Source organism: Lynx canadensis, chromosome A2 (genome assembly GCF_007474595.2).
Source record: "Lynx canadensis isolate LIC74 chromosome A2, mLynCan4.pri.v2, whole genome shotgun sequence".
NCBI lineage: Eukaryota > Metazoa > Chordata > Mammalia > Carnivora > Felidae > Lynx > Lynx canadensis.
The window spans coordinates 125,370,889-125,391,066 of NC_044304.2; the positions used below are offsets into that span (position 1 = coordinate 125,370,889).

General features: G+C 38.2%; 1 protein-coding gene across 1 annotated transcript in view; it reads right to left on the reverse strand.

The window, feature by feature from the left end:
- TBX20 (T-box transcription factor 20) overlaps nucleotides 1-20,178 on the reverse strand; it is a 58,711-nt gene that overhangs the window by 35,094 nt on the left and 3,439 nt on the right. Inside the window, exons 2-5 of the mRNA XM_030308218.1 lie at nucleotides 19,587-19,842; nucleotides 18,369-18,533; nucleotides 14,236-14,344; nucleotides 9,708-9,866 (exon numbers count right to left, since the gene is read on the reverse strand). Of these exons, the coding sequence (XP_030164078.1) occupies nucleotides 9,708-9,866; nucleotides 14,236-14,344; nucleotides 18,369-18,533; nucleotides 19,587-19,842 (689 nt within the window). The remainder of the gene's footprint in view (nucleotides 1-9,707; nucleotides 9,867-14,235; nucleotides 14,345-18,368; nucleotides 18,534-19,586; nucleotides 19,843-20,178) is intronic.

Sequence of the window (20,178 nt, forward strand, 5' to 3'; positions counted from 1 at the left end):
AAAAAGATCCATTAAATCATATGTACTTGTCCATCTAAAGAAATAGACATCAGGTTAAGAAGCAAAAAAATTAAAGAAACACCTATTAAAAGATACCTGACTTGTAAAATTCATGATTAGAGCCAAAAAGAACCCAGGAGGACCAGGACACGGCTAATAGATACCTGAATTAGAACCACAGACACCTTTAAACAGAGTCATAGGCCATTGGTATCAAAACAAGAACCCATGTAAATCTTTAGAGAGAAATGCACAAAACAGTCTTAACCTGAAGAAAAAGTTACAATTGAGACACATCCTCCTCGTAAGCACTAAACAACAATCAAAATAACCTGAAATACTCTTGTGCCAAAATGCAACTATTCCTCTGATCAGAGTGTAGCCGCTGTTCATTTTAAGTAACACCTAAAGAACTGCTTTTTTTTTCATTACAGAAGAAAGGCATTTTTTTCCATTTTGAGTTTTCTAAATATGAACTAACCAATGTACAAGCTGCAAAGAAGCTGTTTGCCTCACGTAAACTAGAACTTCCTGCGCTATCCTATTCAGAGACTGCATTACTCTGCCGTGAACGCTGGCAGGATATAAGATTGATCGCTGGATACTATTAAGTCTTAAGAGTACTCGACAATATCTCACAAATGTTCATTTTTGCCTTTTCACTCTAGTGCAGCCAAAAAAAAATTACTAATTTCCTTTTCAGCTTCGTTAATGGACATTGGTAAATAAGGAAGGAAATAAGAAAACTGTTCTTAGTGAATAACAACAGCTAATTTAAGTTTGCATATAAAGAAATAGCCAGGACCTCTGAGGTTGCCTGGTTGATGGCCACCCAGGGTTCATACAGAACCTTCTCTACCTCTCCACCACCACTTCCATAGCCATGGATTTCTCAAGGGTCAAGTCTCTGTCAGTCCTTCTTTCAGAGTAGGATTTAGGTTTGGGCTTTTGTTTGTTTATTTTATTTTTGTTTGGGGGGGGGCAAGTGAGCAAAGGGTAGAGAGAGAAAGAGAGGAGAGAGAGAATCTCACAAGGGGCAGGGAGAGAGAAAGAGAGAGAGGGCGAAGTGGGGCTCACCCTGAAGTGGGGCTCGAGCTCACCCAATGCAGGGCTGGAACGCACAAACCATGAGATCGTGACCTGAGCTGAAGTCGGATGCTTAACCGACTGAATGACCCAGATGCCCCAGGATTTAATTTTGAAGGTCAATTTTCAGGATGAAGGAGAAATTTTTTATTTGTTTGAAATAAACTGTAAACATCCTCTAAAGCACAAGCAACTCCTATGTTCTAAAAACACCAACAAGAGTTTTAAATCCTCAGATAGGAGCTATGTCTCTTTCTACTGAATAATTGTAAGTTAAAATGCTTTCTATTTCCAAAGTGCCTTATAGTTCATGAAAATGCTTTCACAATCATTCATCAGCACGTCTTTAACGAGGACCGATTACCTATCCTGTACTATGCTAAATGTTGGATCGTGCAAAACTGAAGAACACATGGTCCCTGCCCTAACGGAGCTTAAAATTCCAAGGCACAAAGCAGAGGGATACATAGCTTCCCAGAACAGACGGTGACTTACAGGCCACTAAAGATGGTGGCACCATAGTCACTGAAGTGCTAGTGATGTTAAGGGTGAACCAAACCCAGATGAAAATTTCAAACCAAAACTGTGAGGTAGGACAGTAAAGGCTTCCTTCAGGCTCAAGTCCTATAACCTAATGAATAAATTTTTAAAGTGAATAAAGTTTTACGGAGACAATGGCAGATATCTGATGGAAAAGCTAATTTTGAAAGAAGTTCTTTAACAACCATTCCAAATGTGACTACCAAGCTTTGTTTGAGTCTTCACAAACTAATAGAAAGTATGATCTATCTCGCATAATGATTAAAAGGCTGTTGATCTGCTTTGTCCCTGTAAAGGATTTTAAAAATTATATTCGCTCTTCTTCATTATTTTCAAAAGGTAGACTAGTGGCTCAGAACGTGATGACTGTCGTAGAGAATAAATACTCTCAGCATGTGTGTGTTGTTCGAGTGATACGTCACCATATCTCATATTACTGCCATGACTCTGAAGAAGTGAATCACATTCAACAGGTGTTCAGATTTCTTTGGGATTTTCTTTCAGTATTAGAATTTTATTTTATTTTATTTTATTTTATTTTATTTTATTTTATTTTATTTTAACTTTATTTTAATGTTTATTTATTTTTGAGAGAGAGAGCACGAGGAGGGGAGGGGCAGAGAGAGAAGGGGACAGAGGATCCAAAGCAGGTTCTGTGCGGATAGCCTGATGTGGGGCTCAAACTCAAGAACCGTGAGATCATGACCTGAGCTGAAGTCATAAGCTTAACCAACTGAGCCACCCAGGCACCCCAGAATTTTCTAGTTCCAACATCTTTTCACTCCCTCTTTCATAATCCCCAGGAAGATCAATGGTAGCTTTTTCTCTTCACATTTTGATAGGATTTCAAAAGTACAGGAAAGATTCAAGAATAGTACAAGGCACTCCCATACACCTAGATTTACCAATTGGTTATAGCAACGATTCGACTTTAGTGTGCTAATTAGAAAAGGAGCTCAAGACAATAACCAGCTATTTACTTTTCTCTATAGACCATTTTATCGAATTTCAGGGAAAATAACTGCTTTTGGAAGTCAGAAGGAAAAAAGCTGAATCGATGTCTAATTACTAAAATTGTATGGGGGCCCTGGATTACCACTACAATCCTGAACAGGTTTTATTAACACCTGATTAGCAGCACAAGGACTAGGAGTTAAATTTCCTAATGCATCCACCGTGTCCACAGCAGGTATCACTGGTCTCTGAGTTTGCTGGGGTGTTAACAATAAGACCCCAGAAATGTCTGTTGAAGTTTGCTTCAAGAACAAGCAATCAGAAATACGATTTCATCTTTTTGCCAGTGATGGGCTAGCAAAACTCTTCTTGGATTGACACAAATAGCATTTCATTTTGTTTTCTAATTTTAAAATAAAATAATTTTTAAATAGCGAGATTTTAGCATTCTAGGTAATCATGCATTTTTAAAAGGTCACGCATAGATTTTATTCCATGGATATTCCAATAAAAACTAGTAGTTACATCGAAAGACATTTATTTCTGAAGATAGAGTTGTATACCCCTTTGTGAAATTTGTGATAACTGAAAAAGTTATACCATCCAAGAACTGATTAGAGAAAGGACTTGAGTTACAGATGGTGATCTAAGCTGGACATCATTTCATTTGTTCTCTAACACAGAATCCCTGCCACGACATGCAACACTGTTGAACAATATCATCCATGTCGAGGGTAATACTACAAAAGGGTCCCAAAATAGTGATCAAACATAATACATTAGAAATAAAATGAAACTACAGGTATAGTTTATAGTTCAAAAACAAATTTTAAAAGCAGCAACGTTTTTCATTTTGTGAGGAAAAGCATTAAAGGGCAGGCTTCCTGCGGTCTGGTGGGTGCCTGCATTTATGCAAATCACTGACTACTTCAGGCCAGAATATACTGCTGTTTCTTCACCTGTTATCTTAATAGAATACATTTCTTTTTTTGTAAGTAGGATTCTTGCCCAGTGCAGAGCCCATTACGTGGCTTGAACTCATGACCCTGAGATCAAAACCTGAGCTGAGATCAAGGGTTGAACGCTTACCCGAATGAGTCCCTCGGACACCCCAAACATAATGCATATCTTAACCAAGAAAAATTCACTCTTTTAACATCTCCTTTATCTATAGATAATAAATGTATGCAGAACTGAAGAGCAGATTTTGACACAGACAGCTGCACCAAGGAGAAGGGGACCTTTCCCAGTGGTTACTACTCCATGTGATATCACTGGACTCTGAATCCAGCTGGCCCTCAGAGACCATTTCTCCAACTATCAGGAAAAGATCTGTCCAAAGGCATTTTAAAAATGAAACCTGACCTACACTTCAACTCCACAGCAATGGTCTGCCTGCTCAAAAACAATGTATGACCTTTAAATCTTAAATTATAAAATAGTTTGTTGAAAGTGTAATGTATTTAGGTTTTATCTAATAACGTAAGGAAATGCAATCATTTCCTCACGAAAACTAGAGGAAAAAAAAAAAACAACAAAAAATGTCCCATTTTCATTACTTACAAATAAAACTACCAGCCACAATACAGGAGAAGCTTTTTCACAAATTCTGTTGAAAACTGATTTCACTTTTAATAGATATAAAAGTAACAGTGCTATCTAAAGAGATACAAAGGTGAGCCTCAGTGTGAACTTCTAAATCTCTCTCTTCTTTCTATTCTTCGTGCACAAAAAATTCTAATACTTATCCTAAGTACATGTTTATTTCCTATACATTTACTTTATTGTATATCTGCTGTAGGGAAATAGTACACAAGCATGGGATAGCTGTGAAAATGCAGATGTGGGGAGGCTTGAGAACGAATCAAGGATAACTTTAGAAAATTGCTTAAGACTAAGGAAAACATTAACCCCCAGACTGATTTATTCATCCCACATGTGTTTATTGAACACATGAATTTTGATTGGTCTTGTGAGGTTTATGAACCATTTACAAAACTGGCTTATTAGTATACCAAATTAAAATCTTCCACTATTACCTGAATTTCAAATATATACATGGCATGGGAATTATGGTTTAGCAGTACATGTAAAGAAATAAACTCAGACACAGCAGGATCTATTGAAAAAATTAGTTCTGAATTTAATCACTTCTATTAGAGGTTATTTAGCAATGAAGTGATATACTAATCACATTAATATTTATACTTAATGATGCAGTGAATGATAGCTAGGAACTGGTGAATGGATTTTAAGCCCACTTATAATCTCAATTAGAAATAAACATTTGCAAGATGAAAAACTAGTGTCAGGATGTGTGTTTATTAGTATCTTAGTCTATTTCAATGAATTTTACAAATTCATTGTCCAAACCTTAACACTGTCAATGGTCATTTCCTTGGGCTTGCAATGCCAACAAAAAGGAGAACCTCGGTTTTTTTCATCTACAAAATGGGTCTCATGGGGTCTTCTCCAGGAGACGAGTGTCAGAATTAAATGAGATACTGAGAAAAAAAGAGATTTTTTTTTAATTTAAATTAAAACTAATAAACCCAAACCATGAACTGTAGTTGGATCCTAGTTCAGAGGGGGTAAATGAAAAATTATAAATTTTTATAACAAATTATAAATTTGTTGGTCCATCCTGGAAATTTTAGTATGAACTGAATTTTACAAGATATTAAGGAATAATTCTTATTAATTTTCTCAGCTGTGATAAAGATACTGTGCTTACAAAAATAATATTCTTATTGTCAGTATATACTTGTAGAAGTATTTACAGGGAAAGTATCATGACGTATTCAACTTAGTTTCAAATGATTGAAGGGAGGAGGAAAGTACATACAGAGAAACAGGGCAGGCGAGGTCCAGCAAATTTAGCAAAATGTTAAGTGCTGAATCTGGGTGCAGAATACATGAGGTTCATTTTGCCATTTATTTAACTTTTGGATATTTGGGGTTTTTTTAGTCTTTTTTTTAATTAACATACAGTATAATATTAGTTTCAAGTGTATGATATAGTAATTCAACATTTCCATACAATACCCGGGGCTCACCACAGCAAGTGCACTCCTTAAGCCCCATCACCCATTTAACTCAGATCCTGACCCACCTCCCCTCAGGTAACCACCCAGTTTGTTCTCTATAATTAAGAATCAATGTTTTGGGGCGCCTGAGTGGCTCAGTTGGTTGGGCGTCCGACTTCAGCTCAGGTCATGATCTCACACTCCACGAGTTCGAGCCCCGTGTCGGGCTCTATGCTGACAACTCAGAGCCTGGAGCCTGCTTCAGATTCTGTGTGTCCCTCTCTCTCTGCCCTTACCCCTGCTCATGTTCTCTCTCTGTCTCAAAAATCAATAAAAACATTAAACAAATTTTTTTTAATAAAAAAAAAAGAATCTGTTTCTTGGTTGGTCTCTCTTGGTTTTTGTTGTTTCTTAAATTCCATACATGAGTGGAATAGTATGGTATTTGTCTTTGACTGACTTCTTTCACTTAGCATAGTAGTCTCTAGCTCCATCCATGTCATTACAAATGGCAAAGTTTCATTCTTTTCATTCTTTTTATTCCATTTTATACATATATATTCATCGACTGATGAATGGGTAAAGAATGTATATGTGTATATATAGATATACACACACATATAACATCTTCTTTATCCATTCATTAGTCAATGGACACTTGGGCTGTTTCCATTAATATGGCTATTGTAGACAATGCTGCTATAAACATCGGGGTGCATGTATCCCTTTGAATTAGTATTTTTGTATTCTTTGGGTAAACATCACTGTTGAGTATTTGAAAATTTTTCTAAATAGGAAGTTCAGTGGAAAACAATTAAATGAGAGAGTGTCATTAAAGTGTCTGGCTCCTATTAGCTGCTAGTTTAGGATGATTACTATGCCACTACACTAGCTGCTCTACAGAGTGAACAGTGCCCTGCACACAGCAGGTAAGTAGTGAGAACTTCCTGAAAAGAAATTTAAAAAATTAACATAATGAGTTGAAATCCTCTCAAAAGGATGTCTCCGAGTCCATGAGGGTCACAAGCTGAGAGGAGATAAAGTTCTGCTTTCTTGGGGACACCAGGCACCTAAAGCTTAGAGGTTAAGAACACTGACCTTTGAGTCTAACCCCTTGGATTTAAATCTGTGGTGGGAGCAGTAAGGTCACCTTGGATGAATTATTTAATCCCACGTCTCAATTTTCCCAGCTGTAAATGTAACATAAAAATAGTTTGTTCCTATTTCATAATATCCTTGTGAAGATTAACTAGGACAATGCACTTTAAGTGGTGCCCTGCACATAGTAAGTACCCAAATACTAGTTATTATTATAATTATGTAGGTAAAACCTCCTATCCCATTGTACCATGATCTGAGAGGTGCTACCAGTATTTATGCAGGATTGCTCCTTCACCTACTAAACTGAATCTATGGTGTTATTCTTAGAAACTTCCCTTCAATTTTCTTCAGTTTGTAAATTTCACTAAAAGCCCACAATTTACCTATTCTTGCTTTGGTTTTCTTTACAGAGAATTCTGATAAAAGCAATGAAGTTTTCACATGACAAGTCTCTGATTCTCAAACATCAATGGGTTTCTTGTAGTAGTACAAATCTAATGTTTTATAGTACAAATGGTACAAATTCAATGTGTGTAAAATGAGTGTTTCAGGAATGTTTTCCAAATCTATGATATCCGTATTACATGTGTCCTCAAATAAAACCTAGTATCATTGGTGTCAGTGTTTCAGATTCTCAGAGAAACAGTACTAAAAGTTGTAGACCTCCGTAGGCGTCATTCTATACCCAACTCTTTAGCTTGGGCATTCTCTGAAAGTATCTACTCTCGTGTTGTTACCTTTAAGAGATAACCAATCCTGCTTCAAATTCTATGTCTCCCTCTCTCTCTGCTTCTCCCCCGCTCATGCTCTGTCTCTCTCTCCTTCAAAAATAAATAAAGAGATTTAAAAAAATTAGAAAAAAGGGGAGCCTGGGTGGCTCAGTTGGTTAAGCATCTGACTTCGGCTCAGGTCATGATCTCACAGTTCGTGAGTTCAAGCCCCACATTGGGCTCTGTGCTGACAGCTTAGAGCATGGAGCCTGCTTCAAATTCTATGTCTCCCTCTCTCTCTGCTTCTCCCCCGCTTATGTTCTCTCTCTCCTTGTAAAACAAATAAAAACATTAAAAAAAAAATTTAAAAAGGGGCGCCTGGGTGGCTCAGTCGGTTAAAGCGTCTGACTTCGGCTCAGGTCATGCCACTAATGTGTTAAAATCCCAAAGGTGACAGATCCTCTTTGCACACTCCAGAGACAGTCCAATAGTAACCACATGCCTTATTTATAGAGTGCCTTACCATTTCTAAGGCATGTTTACACACAGTACCTCATTTGATCCTCACAGCAATGGTCAAGATGTTCTGGGTAGTTCTTAGCCCCAGTTTACAGGTAAGGAAAATGGCAGTCACAGTGGTGAAGTGATGTCTACTCCAAGTCACAGAGAAATTATAGGTGCTTATGTCTTACAGACACACATCCACTCCTGCCTTTTGCTCACATCCCTTCTCTGGGCTCCCATTTCCTCATTTGTGTAGGGCTCCCCGGGCTCCCAGCTCTTTCCTGAGAGACTTAATACCATACCTCCTCTGGTTGACCATCCCACTCTGGACTCTGAGCCATCTACCAGGCACACCTTACAAATACTCATTCACTCAGCACCCAAAATATAACAACATCAAAACAAGAGGAAAGCAATAGTCCTGGTTATCTTGAAACTAATCAAATAAAAGCAAGATACAGGGGCGCCTGGGTGGCGCAGTCGGTTAAGCGTCCGACTTCAGCCAGGTCACGATCTCGCGGTCCGTGAGTTTGAGCCCCGCGTCAGGCTCTGGGCTGATGGCTCAGAGCCTGGAGCCTGTTTCCGATTCTGTGTCTCCCTCTCTCTCTGCCCCTCCCCCGTTCATGCTCTGTCTCTCTCTGTCCCAAAAATAAATAAACGTTGAAAAAAAAAAATTAAAAAAAAAAAAGCAAGATACAAAGACCTTAGAGAGGCCACAAACAACCAAATTTGTCAAGTAAACTTAAGGAGTTCCTTTTAGAACAAAAGGAATTCTACTTTTGGTCCTTTGTGACTGTGGAAAAGTTTCTTATCCTCTCTTAGCTTCAGCTTCCTCACTACAGAATGTTCCTATTACCCCCAGCCTTCAAAGTTATGTTGACCAAAAAAGAAGAAAGTATATGGGAATGTATCTAACAGTACCTAGCCCTTAGTTAAGACTTTGATAATTACTTATTGAGTTGGACTAAACCTTATAGATGAAGAAATACATAAGCTTGAAATGTGACATATACCAAAGAGTAAAAGGTATAAAACTCAATATTATAAATTAGATGTCTTGATGTTAATTAAATATATACTGTTTACATGCTCCAGTTTATTATCTAAAGAGATCATTCTACTAGAATTACCTTAAATTACACTAAATAAGCTTCACAAAATGTCTAAAATATCAGTAGTTTGGATAGTTGGCTGGAATATGTGTGTTAGTTTAGCAAAAAAACTGAACCTCTAAATTTTATGAAGAAATAGCTATATAGGTATGATATATATATATCATGAGGTATGATATATATATATCATGAGGCTTTTTATATATATATATGTATATATATATGTATATATACATATATGTATATATACATATATATACATATATGTATACATACATATATATACATATATATATACATATATATATATATATATATATATAATGATATATATATCTCATGAGGCTTTACCAGAAGGAGAAAAAGGAAGCAGGTGATTTTCTCAAGAACAAAATTTGAGAAGGCAGATAGGGCAGGTTTAGCGGGGGAGAGTGGGCAGTGAACAACCTGACCAAGAGTATAAAGATTCTAGACAAGATGGTATAATACAGACCATCACAACTTTGAGCCATGGTCACTCAACACGCTTAGAGGTCCTGGGGCTGACACTCCATAGCATTCACCAAAGTCAACTTCGATATTGAGTTCTGGGATTTCATTTCTCTCCACGAAAATGAAAGCAGCTCCTAAATCTTTACCTCATTTAGGAAATAAATGGTGAATGCCAAACTCACCAGTTGGTTCTGGTAGGCAGTGACTGCTGTGAAAACGGTCTCTGGAAAGATGAACGTTCTGAATTCTTCAGACTTCAGATTGAGCAACGAGGCTGTGTGGTCTTTCTTCTTAATGATGTGCACCCGCGGCTGGTACTTGTGCATGGAGTTCAAAATTATCTACAACAAAGAGATGGGAAGTACTGAATATTAAGTATTTATATTGCAAAACAGGCCAAATTGCAATGAGGCAAAGAAAGAACCATAAAATCTACAGTTTTGAATTTAAGTTTTAAGAGTAGAAGCCACCTTTTCCACTCTTTTTTTTTAATGTTGATTTATTTTTGAGAGACAGAGACAGAGCATGAGCAGGGGAGGGGCAGAGAGAGAGAGGGAGACACAGAATTGGAAGCAGGCTCCAGGCTCTGAGCTGTCAGCACAGAACCTGACACGGGGCTTGGACCCACGAACCCTGAGATCATGACCTGAGTCAAAGTCAGATGCTTAACTGACTGAGGCACCCAGACAACCCCACCGTTTCCATTCTTAAGGCAAATCATTTTCACAGGATGCTGCAGAAACATAGTTGTGAAATCACATTTTACCAAAACAAGTGTAAATAATACAAGTTGCTTCAAGGGTCCTTTCTAAACTGATGGGGAGAAAATCATCTGAAGGATAAGTTTATTTGTTTTTTTTTTTTAATCAAGTCTTTGAAATATATTTTGTTAGTCTGGTTAGACTGAGGATGTATGTCTAAATTTTCTAAAGTAAGAACTTATATATTCCAGGAGGACAGATTGTTATTTATGGTAGTAGAGGGGAATAAAAAGAATTAAGAAAGGCTATGTGACATTAGATCTTAGAGTGCAGAAACTGTTACTTTCTAGCTCCTTCATCTTGGGCCAAGTGATCTCGCCTCTCCAACTTTGTTTTCTCAAATACAAAAACTTATTAATCTCACAAGGTTGTGGTGAGGATAAGATGATGTTAACTCTCATAAGTTGCACAGCAAATAGGAAGTGTTCAGTAAACCTTAGTAGTCGTAGTAGTATTTCTGACAATTTTGTTGATTCCTGACTCACTGTTATGAACCAAATATGAATGACAGTGATGACCATCTTCTGTTTTATAGCTAGTAAAAGTTGCCCAATACTTAGAAATCATAAGTCTACCTTGATTAACAAGGCAGTATTTCTCACGAATGTTTTAAACAAAATATAATGATTTGCCATTATGAAATCCGAGCAACAAAATTCACTTTCATATATAAAGGATTTTCTACATCTTCCCCACTGCCGCTCAGACAGCTACCTAAATCTGCAAAATTGGGCATGTCCTTCCTAGGATAACAGTGCTCACACTGTATGCCCTTCACCCCAAGGGCCTAGCAGAGAGCCTGACTTTCCTGGGCGGCATGTGATAAATAGTGTGGCAGGAGTGTGGTCAATGGCAGTGTTGATGCATCTTCTAGACTAACATGGGTGTGGTAGATGAGTATTTTTGCTGGTTTACTTTAGCAGAGTTAAATACTAGTCACTGTGGGATAACTAATATAGAATCAATCTCTGTGCTGAGATATAAGCCAACTTAAAGTTACAGGGCATTGGGGCGCCTGGGTGGCTCAGTCGGTTAAGCGTCCGACTTCGGCTCAGGTCATGATCTCGTGGTTTGTGACTTCAAGCCCCGCATCGGGCTCTGTGCTGACAGCTCGGAGCCTGGAGCCTGTTTCGGATTCTGTGTCTCCCTCTCTCTCTCTGACCCTCCCCATTCATGCTCTGTCTCTCTCTGTCTCAAAAATAAATAAACGTTTAAAAAAAATTAAAAAAAAAAGTTACAGGGCATTAACTGGCATTGAATTTTGAACATGCCATCCTTTTATGAACCCAAACCTGAAGAGGAATAACTAAAACAAAGGAGAGCTCCAAATGAATTGAAATAGACTTTAAAAAAGTCATCTCTTTATATAATACATTTATTCCAAGGAGTTTAAGATATTTACGCTCACTCATAAAACTGGAATAAACTCAAAACAAAACAAAACAAAACAAAAAACTGGAATAAATTCAAAGTGACAAAAGTATACTCTTAAAACTGATATAAGAAAAACGCTGGGCATTCATTATGTGTTGTAATAAGAAGTTACAAATAATTTTCACACACATTCTCTCTTTCTTTATCTCTCTCTCTCTCTCTCTCTCTCTCTCTCTCTCTCACACACACACACACACACACACACACACACACACACACACACACACACACAAAGGACAAAGCCCTAAGCTTTAAATAATGTCCCTTCTCCCATACTTACACCATCCCTAGGTCAATTTCCTTCAGGAAAAGGTGCTGGAGAGGGTCCAACCTCAGACTGAATCTCAGAGCCAGGGCTCCTTGACTATCCGCTCAAGATCTCATTGGGTTAAGGAACACTAAAAGAAATGTGAACTTTGCTTCACTGAAGAACTAAATTCCCTGAAGTAAAAAATTTTCCTGTTATAAAACTAAAAATGCATCTGTGAGAAGGGCTTCTTCCGGACTAATTCAAAGAACTTGGCTAAACTACACAGGATCTAAAAATCTTGCCTTGTAGTTTTCAGAACACACTATTTATGGTGATAAGGGGTTACATTAAATAATAAAACTTTAAAGCTAAAATGGATATTAACAATTATCTAAGACTAAACAATTTGTCAAGGTCTAATCTTGGCATAATCAGACTAGAACCCAGAGCTCCTGAAATCCAGCTTGGTGTTATTCCCACCCATGAAGTTGATATTAAAAGGAGAACATATTAATTCTGGACAGGTGATTTCAAAATGAATTCTCAAGTCGTTCTGGAAAGACTCAAACAGTGCTTCTCAAAGCTTCACATATGGAAAATATCAGAACCATTAAAAATTTCATTTCTCCCTGCAAAGATTTCAGTGGAGTCCAAGAAACTTTAATATGAATGACATTAAGAATGATCTGGCCTACAGAAAATGTCTCTCAGATACTCATCATTTTTAACCTGAAAAAAAATCCATCAATGAAAACATCTTTTTTAAAAAAACAGAAAAGGACAGTTACCCCAACAGTCTTAAAGATAAAAGTCAATTATCTTTTCCAATACATAAAATAACAGAAAGCTATTAACCTACTTGCAACATCCCAACAGCAGAGTCATGAGTACCCAGTTACTCTGATTTGGTCATGATAAACAAGGTCTCTTGTGGGCGAATGGATGGTGGCAACGTCTGAAGTGATTTGTTTGCTTCCAATTTCATTGGAAATTGATTTTCCAATTTGAAACCATGTCTAAAACTCTCTAATATATATCTACTTATAACCATCCTTTCTGAGAAAAGTTCTGAAACTTCTAAAGTGCATAGATCCAATAAAAACTAAAACCTGAAGTAACAAGAGCCTTAATAAAGAGAGAGAGAACAATGATAGAATATCTAAGCCCAGGGAAGCAACCAATGAAATACCAATGTGCTTTCTGGCAATTGAGCCAAAACCAAAAAACCCAGTATTCTTATCAAAAAGAAGTATGCAAGTCTAAAGTTTTCTTAGCATAAAATGTAAAACAATTTTTATGTCAATCTTTATTTAAGAGCATGGATTAACATCACAATTCCTTACAAAGTAGTCTTACCAAATGTGTAAAGCGCTGCGTCAATGGCTATTTGTGCTATTAATTACTGATATGAGCCCAGAATTCCAATTTCTCTTTTTCCATATTTTGATGAACTCCTTATAAGATCAAATGTTTTGTTTTTCATTTCAAGACTTCTCTGTGCCTTAATATTCCTAAGACTCTCTACAGCAGGGGTATATGATGAGTAAAGAGCACTTCCTCAAATTTATTTGGGCATAAAACCCTTTTGTCCTATTGTATCTCCCATGAACATGGTCTATAAACACACTTTGGGAAACCCCCAAGGGAGATGTCCGTCCTATTCCCCCTATGCTGTGTCATCTAACATACCACTGACAGAAACTAGACGTTTAACCCAAGAATGGGCTATAGTAGCATCCAGAATGCACATTCCCTTTGTTTGGTTGGTGCAGTCTTAGGACAGTCATAATGCCATAGGTCCCTGACTCTCTTGCATAGAAATGGCACACGGCATCCCTGTAAGTGATGTCTTAAGAAGAGGAAACAGGGGCGCCTGGGTGGCGCAGTCGGTTAAGCGTCCGACTTCAGCCAGGTCACGATCTCGCAGTCCGTGAGTTCGAGCCCCGCGTCAGGCTCTGGGCTGATGGCTCAGAGCCTGGAGCCTGTTTCCGATTCTGTGTCTCCTTCTCTCTCTGCCCCTCCCCCGTTCATGCTCTGTCTCTCTCTGTCCCAAAAATAAAATAAACGTTGAAAAAAAAAAAAAAAAAAAAAAAAAAAAAAAAAAAAAAAAGAAGAGGAAACAAAATTCCCTGAAGAACAAATGGATGTTTTCAATGAATGACTCACATATGGAGGATGGGATGGGGAGATTTAGAGGGAGGAAGTTTTGAGGGACTCCTCCATTCCATCCCAGGGAATCCACATAATCCAAGGCACTGTACTTACATGGCCATGCTGATCTAGTTCATTGTTGGTGAGTTTCACCTTTTCAAAAGACACCATCTGCTTGAGTAGCTGCTCACCAGTAAAAGGAGAATCTGGGTGTACATACAGCCTAAGAAAATTATGAGAGATTTTGTTAATCTTTAATATATTTTTAAAATCTGTTCTCTGTGGGTCATAAAATACTCTGATTCTAAAGGAATGCAAAAACTTCATGTTGGTGAATTTTATTTGTCCCACATAATCTAAAATTTAATAATACAACAACATCAAAATAAATCTAAAACATCTAAACATGTTTCTTTATGTACCAGTGATCTAAAAGGGGTTTTACCTAATATATTTTCTATTGTCTGTTCAGCAAGCCATTTTTAAAAGGCAAATATTTGTCTATCTATCTAATCAACTACTGGTCTGTTTCTGTAAAATATAAAATCTTATTACTGTTGTGGGTATTTGCAAAAGAGAGACAAGCTTATACTAATTGTGTAACAAGTTCCTAGTGTAAATACTGCTAAAAGTAAAAAGAACAATGAAGGGATAAAGAACACAAAAGACAAAGCAATTCTAGAGAACCCATTCATTTAAACTTGAAGATGATGCAGAAGTTTATAAATATAAGACAAAGTAATTTTACTACAGCGGACTGCCTAACTTTTAATAGTTCACAGATCACAGTCTGTTATTTCTTCTAGTACCTTAAATACTATGACTTTTATCTAGTTAAGTGCCCACTAGATGAGAGTGAAAAAAAGCTGGGTAAACCTCGTATTATTCAATGTGTTTATTCATATACAACTTAAAGGGGGGGGGGAAGCTTTGATGGGAAAAAAATGTATTTACCACGTATTTATCATTTATCAGCTTCTACGTGCAAGAAAACTCACAGATGTAGGCCATTTGTTCTATCTGCAAAGTATTACACAAAGTATAACTCTTTGTAAATTCAAATTCTGGTATCCACTGGATATAAGCTTGTCTGAAGTCAGGGGAGATACAGAACTCAAGAAAGAAAAGCAAGTATCCCTGATTTAATAGGACAAATCCCTTTATCCATTTAACAGGCTATTTATATCTCAATTTTATATAGGATCTTTATATCTTTAATCAAACATAAATATTATGGTTGGGGCAACATCAGTGGGGGAAAAAAATTACAAAACATTTCCTTGCAGTTTCTTTAAAAGAAAGAAAGAAAGAAAGAAAGAAAGAAAGAAGAAAAGAAAGAAAAGAAAAGAAAAGAAAAGAAAAGAAAAAGAAAAGAAAAAAAGAAACGAAACGAACCAGAAGTCTATGCCATGCTTTGTCACAAACAGGACTAAGAACAGAAGAATTAGGTAGCCGTACTGAAATGTGAAAGCCCGCCAGAAGCAAAGCACAAAAAAGACTAACAGCACTAGAAATTCTTACTAGACCCATGTAAGAACTTTAAAGGCTTTCAGTGTATGTTTGTCTGTCTGTTGGTTTTGGAGGAGTGTTTAAAAATGCCTTTCAATCGAAGTATATTCCTTAATGATACAACCATCATAACGTTTCAAGTATACCCCTCCAAGGCTATCACTATATGAAGTTGTTTTACTGGCCAGCACCACATCCTACCTACCCCACCAAAAAAGGTTCAAAAATATTTAAAGTCCTAGAAATTCATGAAATGTTCCTTCTTTATCAATTCAACATGGGTCTTCACAATAATAAAGACTAACTTATTTATTTATTTTTTTTTAATTTTTTTTTCAACGTTTTTACTTATTTTTGGGACAGAGAGAGACAGAGCATGAACGGGGGAGGGGCAGAGAGAGAGGGAGACACAGAATCGGAAACAGGCTCCAGGCTCTGAGCCATCAGCCCAGAGCCCGACGCGGGGCTCGAACCCACGGACCGTGAGATCGTGACCTGGCTGAAGTCGGACGCTTAACCGACTTAACCGACTGCGCCACCCAGGCGCCCCAAGACTAACTTATTTAAATATCAATTGCTTTAAAGACAACAAAAGGTCCTATATGAAAATATGACATTATTTTTTTTAAAAAAAGAAAAGATAATGTTACTTTAGATAATGTATATATCTTGCCATTGTAGAGATCAAATGATACTGTCCAGTATTATTTCTTCTGGTTAGGAACAACTGACTGGTAAACTTTGGTCTGAAACAATATGTTTCAAGGAATAAGAACCACAAGGAACTTCTACCATTAATACAAAAATTATCACCTCCCATGTTCCTCACCTTTCCCTTATGGAGTTATTCAACACAGCACTATCTGTTTTAATAATAATAAAGAATATTTGCTTAAAATTGGTAGAATATTTCTATCCTATAACACACCAAACACTTTTATTTAATATCAGTATAAATATACTGAAAGATGAATGAAAAAAAGCATACAGGAAGCCCCTCCTCTCTCAAGTCCCCCAGGACTTAAAATTCCAGCAATAGCTTAAACATGCTTCAGTTAAGATAGTGTATTGGTACGTGCTTTCCTTCTCCAACCAGAACAGATTAGTAACATAAACAAGGCATGTCATATTTCCAAAGTCCTGCTGGCCTGCACCAGCTCCTCATACCTTCAGATAGGAAGAAAACAGATGCTAAATAAGAGGGATTAACTTCTTAGAGGAAAGACTTTGGGGAGAGAAAAAAAGAAGATTTGATTGTAAAAATGGTTAGAATACTGCTAAAACTCTCTCTCTCTCTCTGTCTCTCATTTAAAAAGATTTTGTAAAGTGTGGAAGTAAGCCTGAGAGTAGTAAGAATCAGCTCTTTAATGATAAATAGTAAAGAAAATTAATATAATCATTTTAGTACCAACTATAAGACAGTGAATCTTGCTCTATTTAAAAAAAAATGGGTGTAACATTTTTGTAAAATGTCTTAGGCCTGCTATTTAGTATGTTATTTAATATACTGATTTGGAAGGGTTGGGAAGATGTCCTTCCTAGTCTCCTGTGGGAATGGAAAACTCTGAGAGGCTTCTTTTAATCTTTTCTCCAGTGTATTTAGCATACCGTAAGCTCAATAATGTGATCAGTGACTAAGTAAGCTTAATATTCCATCTGAACTAGTATGTGTAAATTGTGTTGATTCTGTGCCTTGATTAAAACTCCAGACTAGATACTTACAAAGAATCAACCAAACTTCAGAGTTCCTAAGTAATGTAAATAAATTTATGTAAATATGTAAAATATGTAAATAAAAATAAACATGTAAATAAATTATTCATTCTGATAGGAACTTCCAACAAACTACAAAAATTAGATAATCATAAAACAACTTAAAATCAGCAAGGCTTGGCTTTAGAACCCTAACTGTAAAGTCCGCTAATATCCTTTGCTTGTATTAAAGTATTCAGTTAGATTCCTATAACTTCAGCTATTACTATTTGCATAAGCTAATATATGCTTTTTCCCCTCCTTAGAAGGCTAATTTGGGCAAAGCAGCAACAATAAAAAGCAGCATGTGATTTTTTAAACAGAGTTCTCCTTCAAAAACATTACCAATGAACAGCACAAAAATAAACATATATGATCCCTAACATATTGAGTAACATTTTGCATAAAATAATATTAACCTATTGTTGAATTATATCCACCCACTGAACTTATTATGCAGAAGGGGTAAAAAAGAGTTTGCTTTTCTTACTTAAAATTTCTGAGTCCCTTACTGGTCAAAAACGAATGCATTTCACCAAAATGATGTTTATTGTGTGCAGATGTTACCATATTACTAAGAAGTACTTACTACGAACAACCACTTTACTAAAATGCACTCTTCTCAAAAGGATGTTAGGGCAACCACTTCAGCAGTAGGTTTTTTCAGTCTGATATTAAGTAGCCAACTAGAAATGATGGGTGCCATATGAAATAGGTCTGGATCTCTAATGAATATTCTAACTGAAATTAGGAAAGCTTGAAAATGAATTACAAAAAAAGAAACAATTAAAGACGACTTTCCGGCTGTGCACAAACTCTGCCTTTCTCAGATATTTTGTAGTCAGTCCTCTGGGCTGGGAATGCTCTCTACCAGAGCTCACCACTGTAAAAACAGAACTGCTTAAAATTCAACCAGCCAGACACATTCTGCTCTCAGGGTTCATAGGCACTGCATTTGCTCTGCCCGAAAATCTGGAGGCACAAACCTGGCTGGCAGTGGTGGGTCTGCCTTGCCAGCCACCAGCCAGGAAGACCGGTGGTAGGCGTAGCGGTACCTCTTGTTGTCCACGGGGACGATGTCCATCAGGACTATGTACTTGGCCTCAGGATCCACGCCAGAAAAGGATACTCGAATGGTGGGAAACATCCTCCTGACACAAGGAGACAAAGAGAATCCGCTGGAGCTCCTTCCTGGAGGCTAATGAGTCACTGAATAAAAGGGCGAGGTCCTACTCCCTCCCCACTGACCCCCATACCCTTTTTGTTTCCACAGAGACTTGAGTACTGAGACCCTCCTTCTCCCACACCTACATAATTTTAGGTGTCACCATCATAGGAGTCCCCTTTGCTACGTGAAAAGTTTTGTTTTGCTTTTTAATACTGGAAGGTCTTCGAGTAGGGAAAATCGTACGCTGTATTATCAACCGTGTGAGACTCCCCCAGACCAAAGTCTCTGGAGCAGACCCAGTCTCCCAACCCTCTAGGGTTGCAGGGAGAAAACTCGGTTCAGCCACAGAAATCTAGGGCAGGTTGGGTTCGGGAGACCCTGCGGGTATTTCCCAGAGTCTACAGAGCTGGAGTGACGAGGGCTGCAGGCCACTGACCTTTAGAGTCTTTGTCCCAGGCCTGGGGAGCCACCTGCACCCCCATGCACTACCCCGTGCCTGCCCCACTAAGGCACCAAGGGGGCCCACTGCACCAGCACTCCATCCTACACAGTGTGAGTTTCAAATTTCATTCCTCTGTGCAGGTTTTAATTTTAGTTTTTAATGGGAACTGGCAGCTTTTGCAAATTGAGGCCAATAAAAGGGAAGCTACTTGCCTCCCTCGAAGCACACAGCAGCCTGCCCTACACCCCCAGCAAGATTCCTGCTTCCCTCCAGATGCCAACTCCCCACCCCAAAGCCCTCCCAGATGGCAGATCACTGGTCCCCACATCCCTCTCATCAAGGCCACGGCCACCATGGGGTTTTCCATGGCCAGATCCTGAAAAAGCAAATAAATGCTCAGAAGTCTGTCTCGCAGCTCTTTCCAAAAGCAAGTTGATAGAAAGAAGCCCTCCTTAAGGGAAGGTTCCTCTCGGTGCTCTGGACCAGTGGGGTTTCACCCAGCTCCAGCGAGAACACCCGAGGCCACCTGGGGCGCCACTGTCATCCCTGCACCCCTTACACACCAAGCGCCCCACCGCCACCACGGATCGCTACCTGCCCGACTTGGTGATGATCATCTCTGTTCCTAGCTCGTGGAATTTGTCCCAGAGCTCCTTCGTCTCCAGGCTGCAGGCAATTTTGGCCATTTCCTCACTGGGGATGATGGGGGTGGTGGGGATCAGCGGCTCAGTACACAGAGAGGAGGAGGAGGGGCTGCCACTGCTGCCGCCACCGGCAAACTCCCCGTGAGCATCCAGGCTGGTCAGTTCACCCAGGGGCTGGGCACAGGAGGACTTCTCAACAAATTGTTCTGCAGGCAAAGAGAATGGAGAATGACAGCTAACGCTGTCAAGCCAAGACACAGGAAGGAGAACAGTGCAACCCAAACAGGTACTGGACTCGACTTTGGAAAAGTGAAGTTCAGAAACTCCAAGAAGGCCGTGATAACTCATCACTATATAAATTCTCACGGAATGACATACCCAGAGCTTGCTTACCGAACCAAATGAGTTCTAGAACTGTGGCTTGTTACTAACATTATGAAAGCCACTTTGGGGACTACAAATGTAAGGAGTGCATAAAGGGAAAGGAGGTGATCATGAAAGATGAAAAGCAAGTATTCCTACTGTTATCCCTGTCAAGTTCT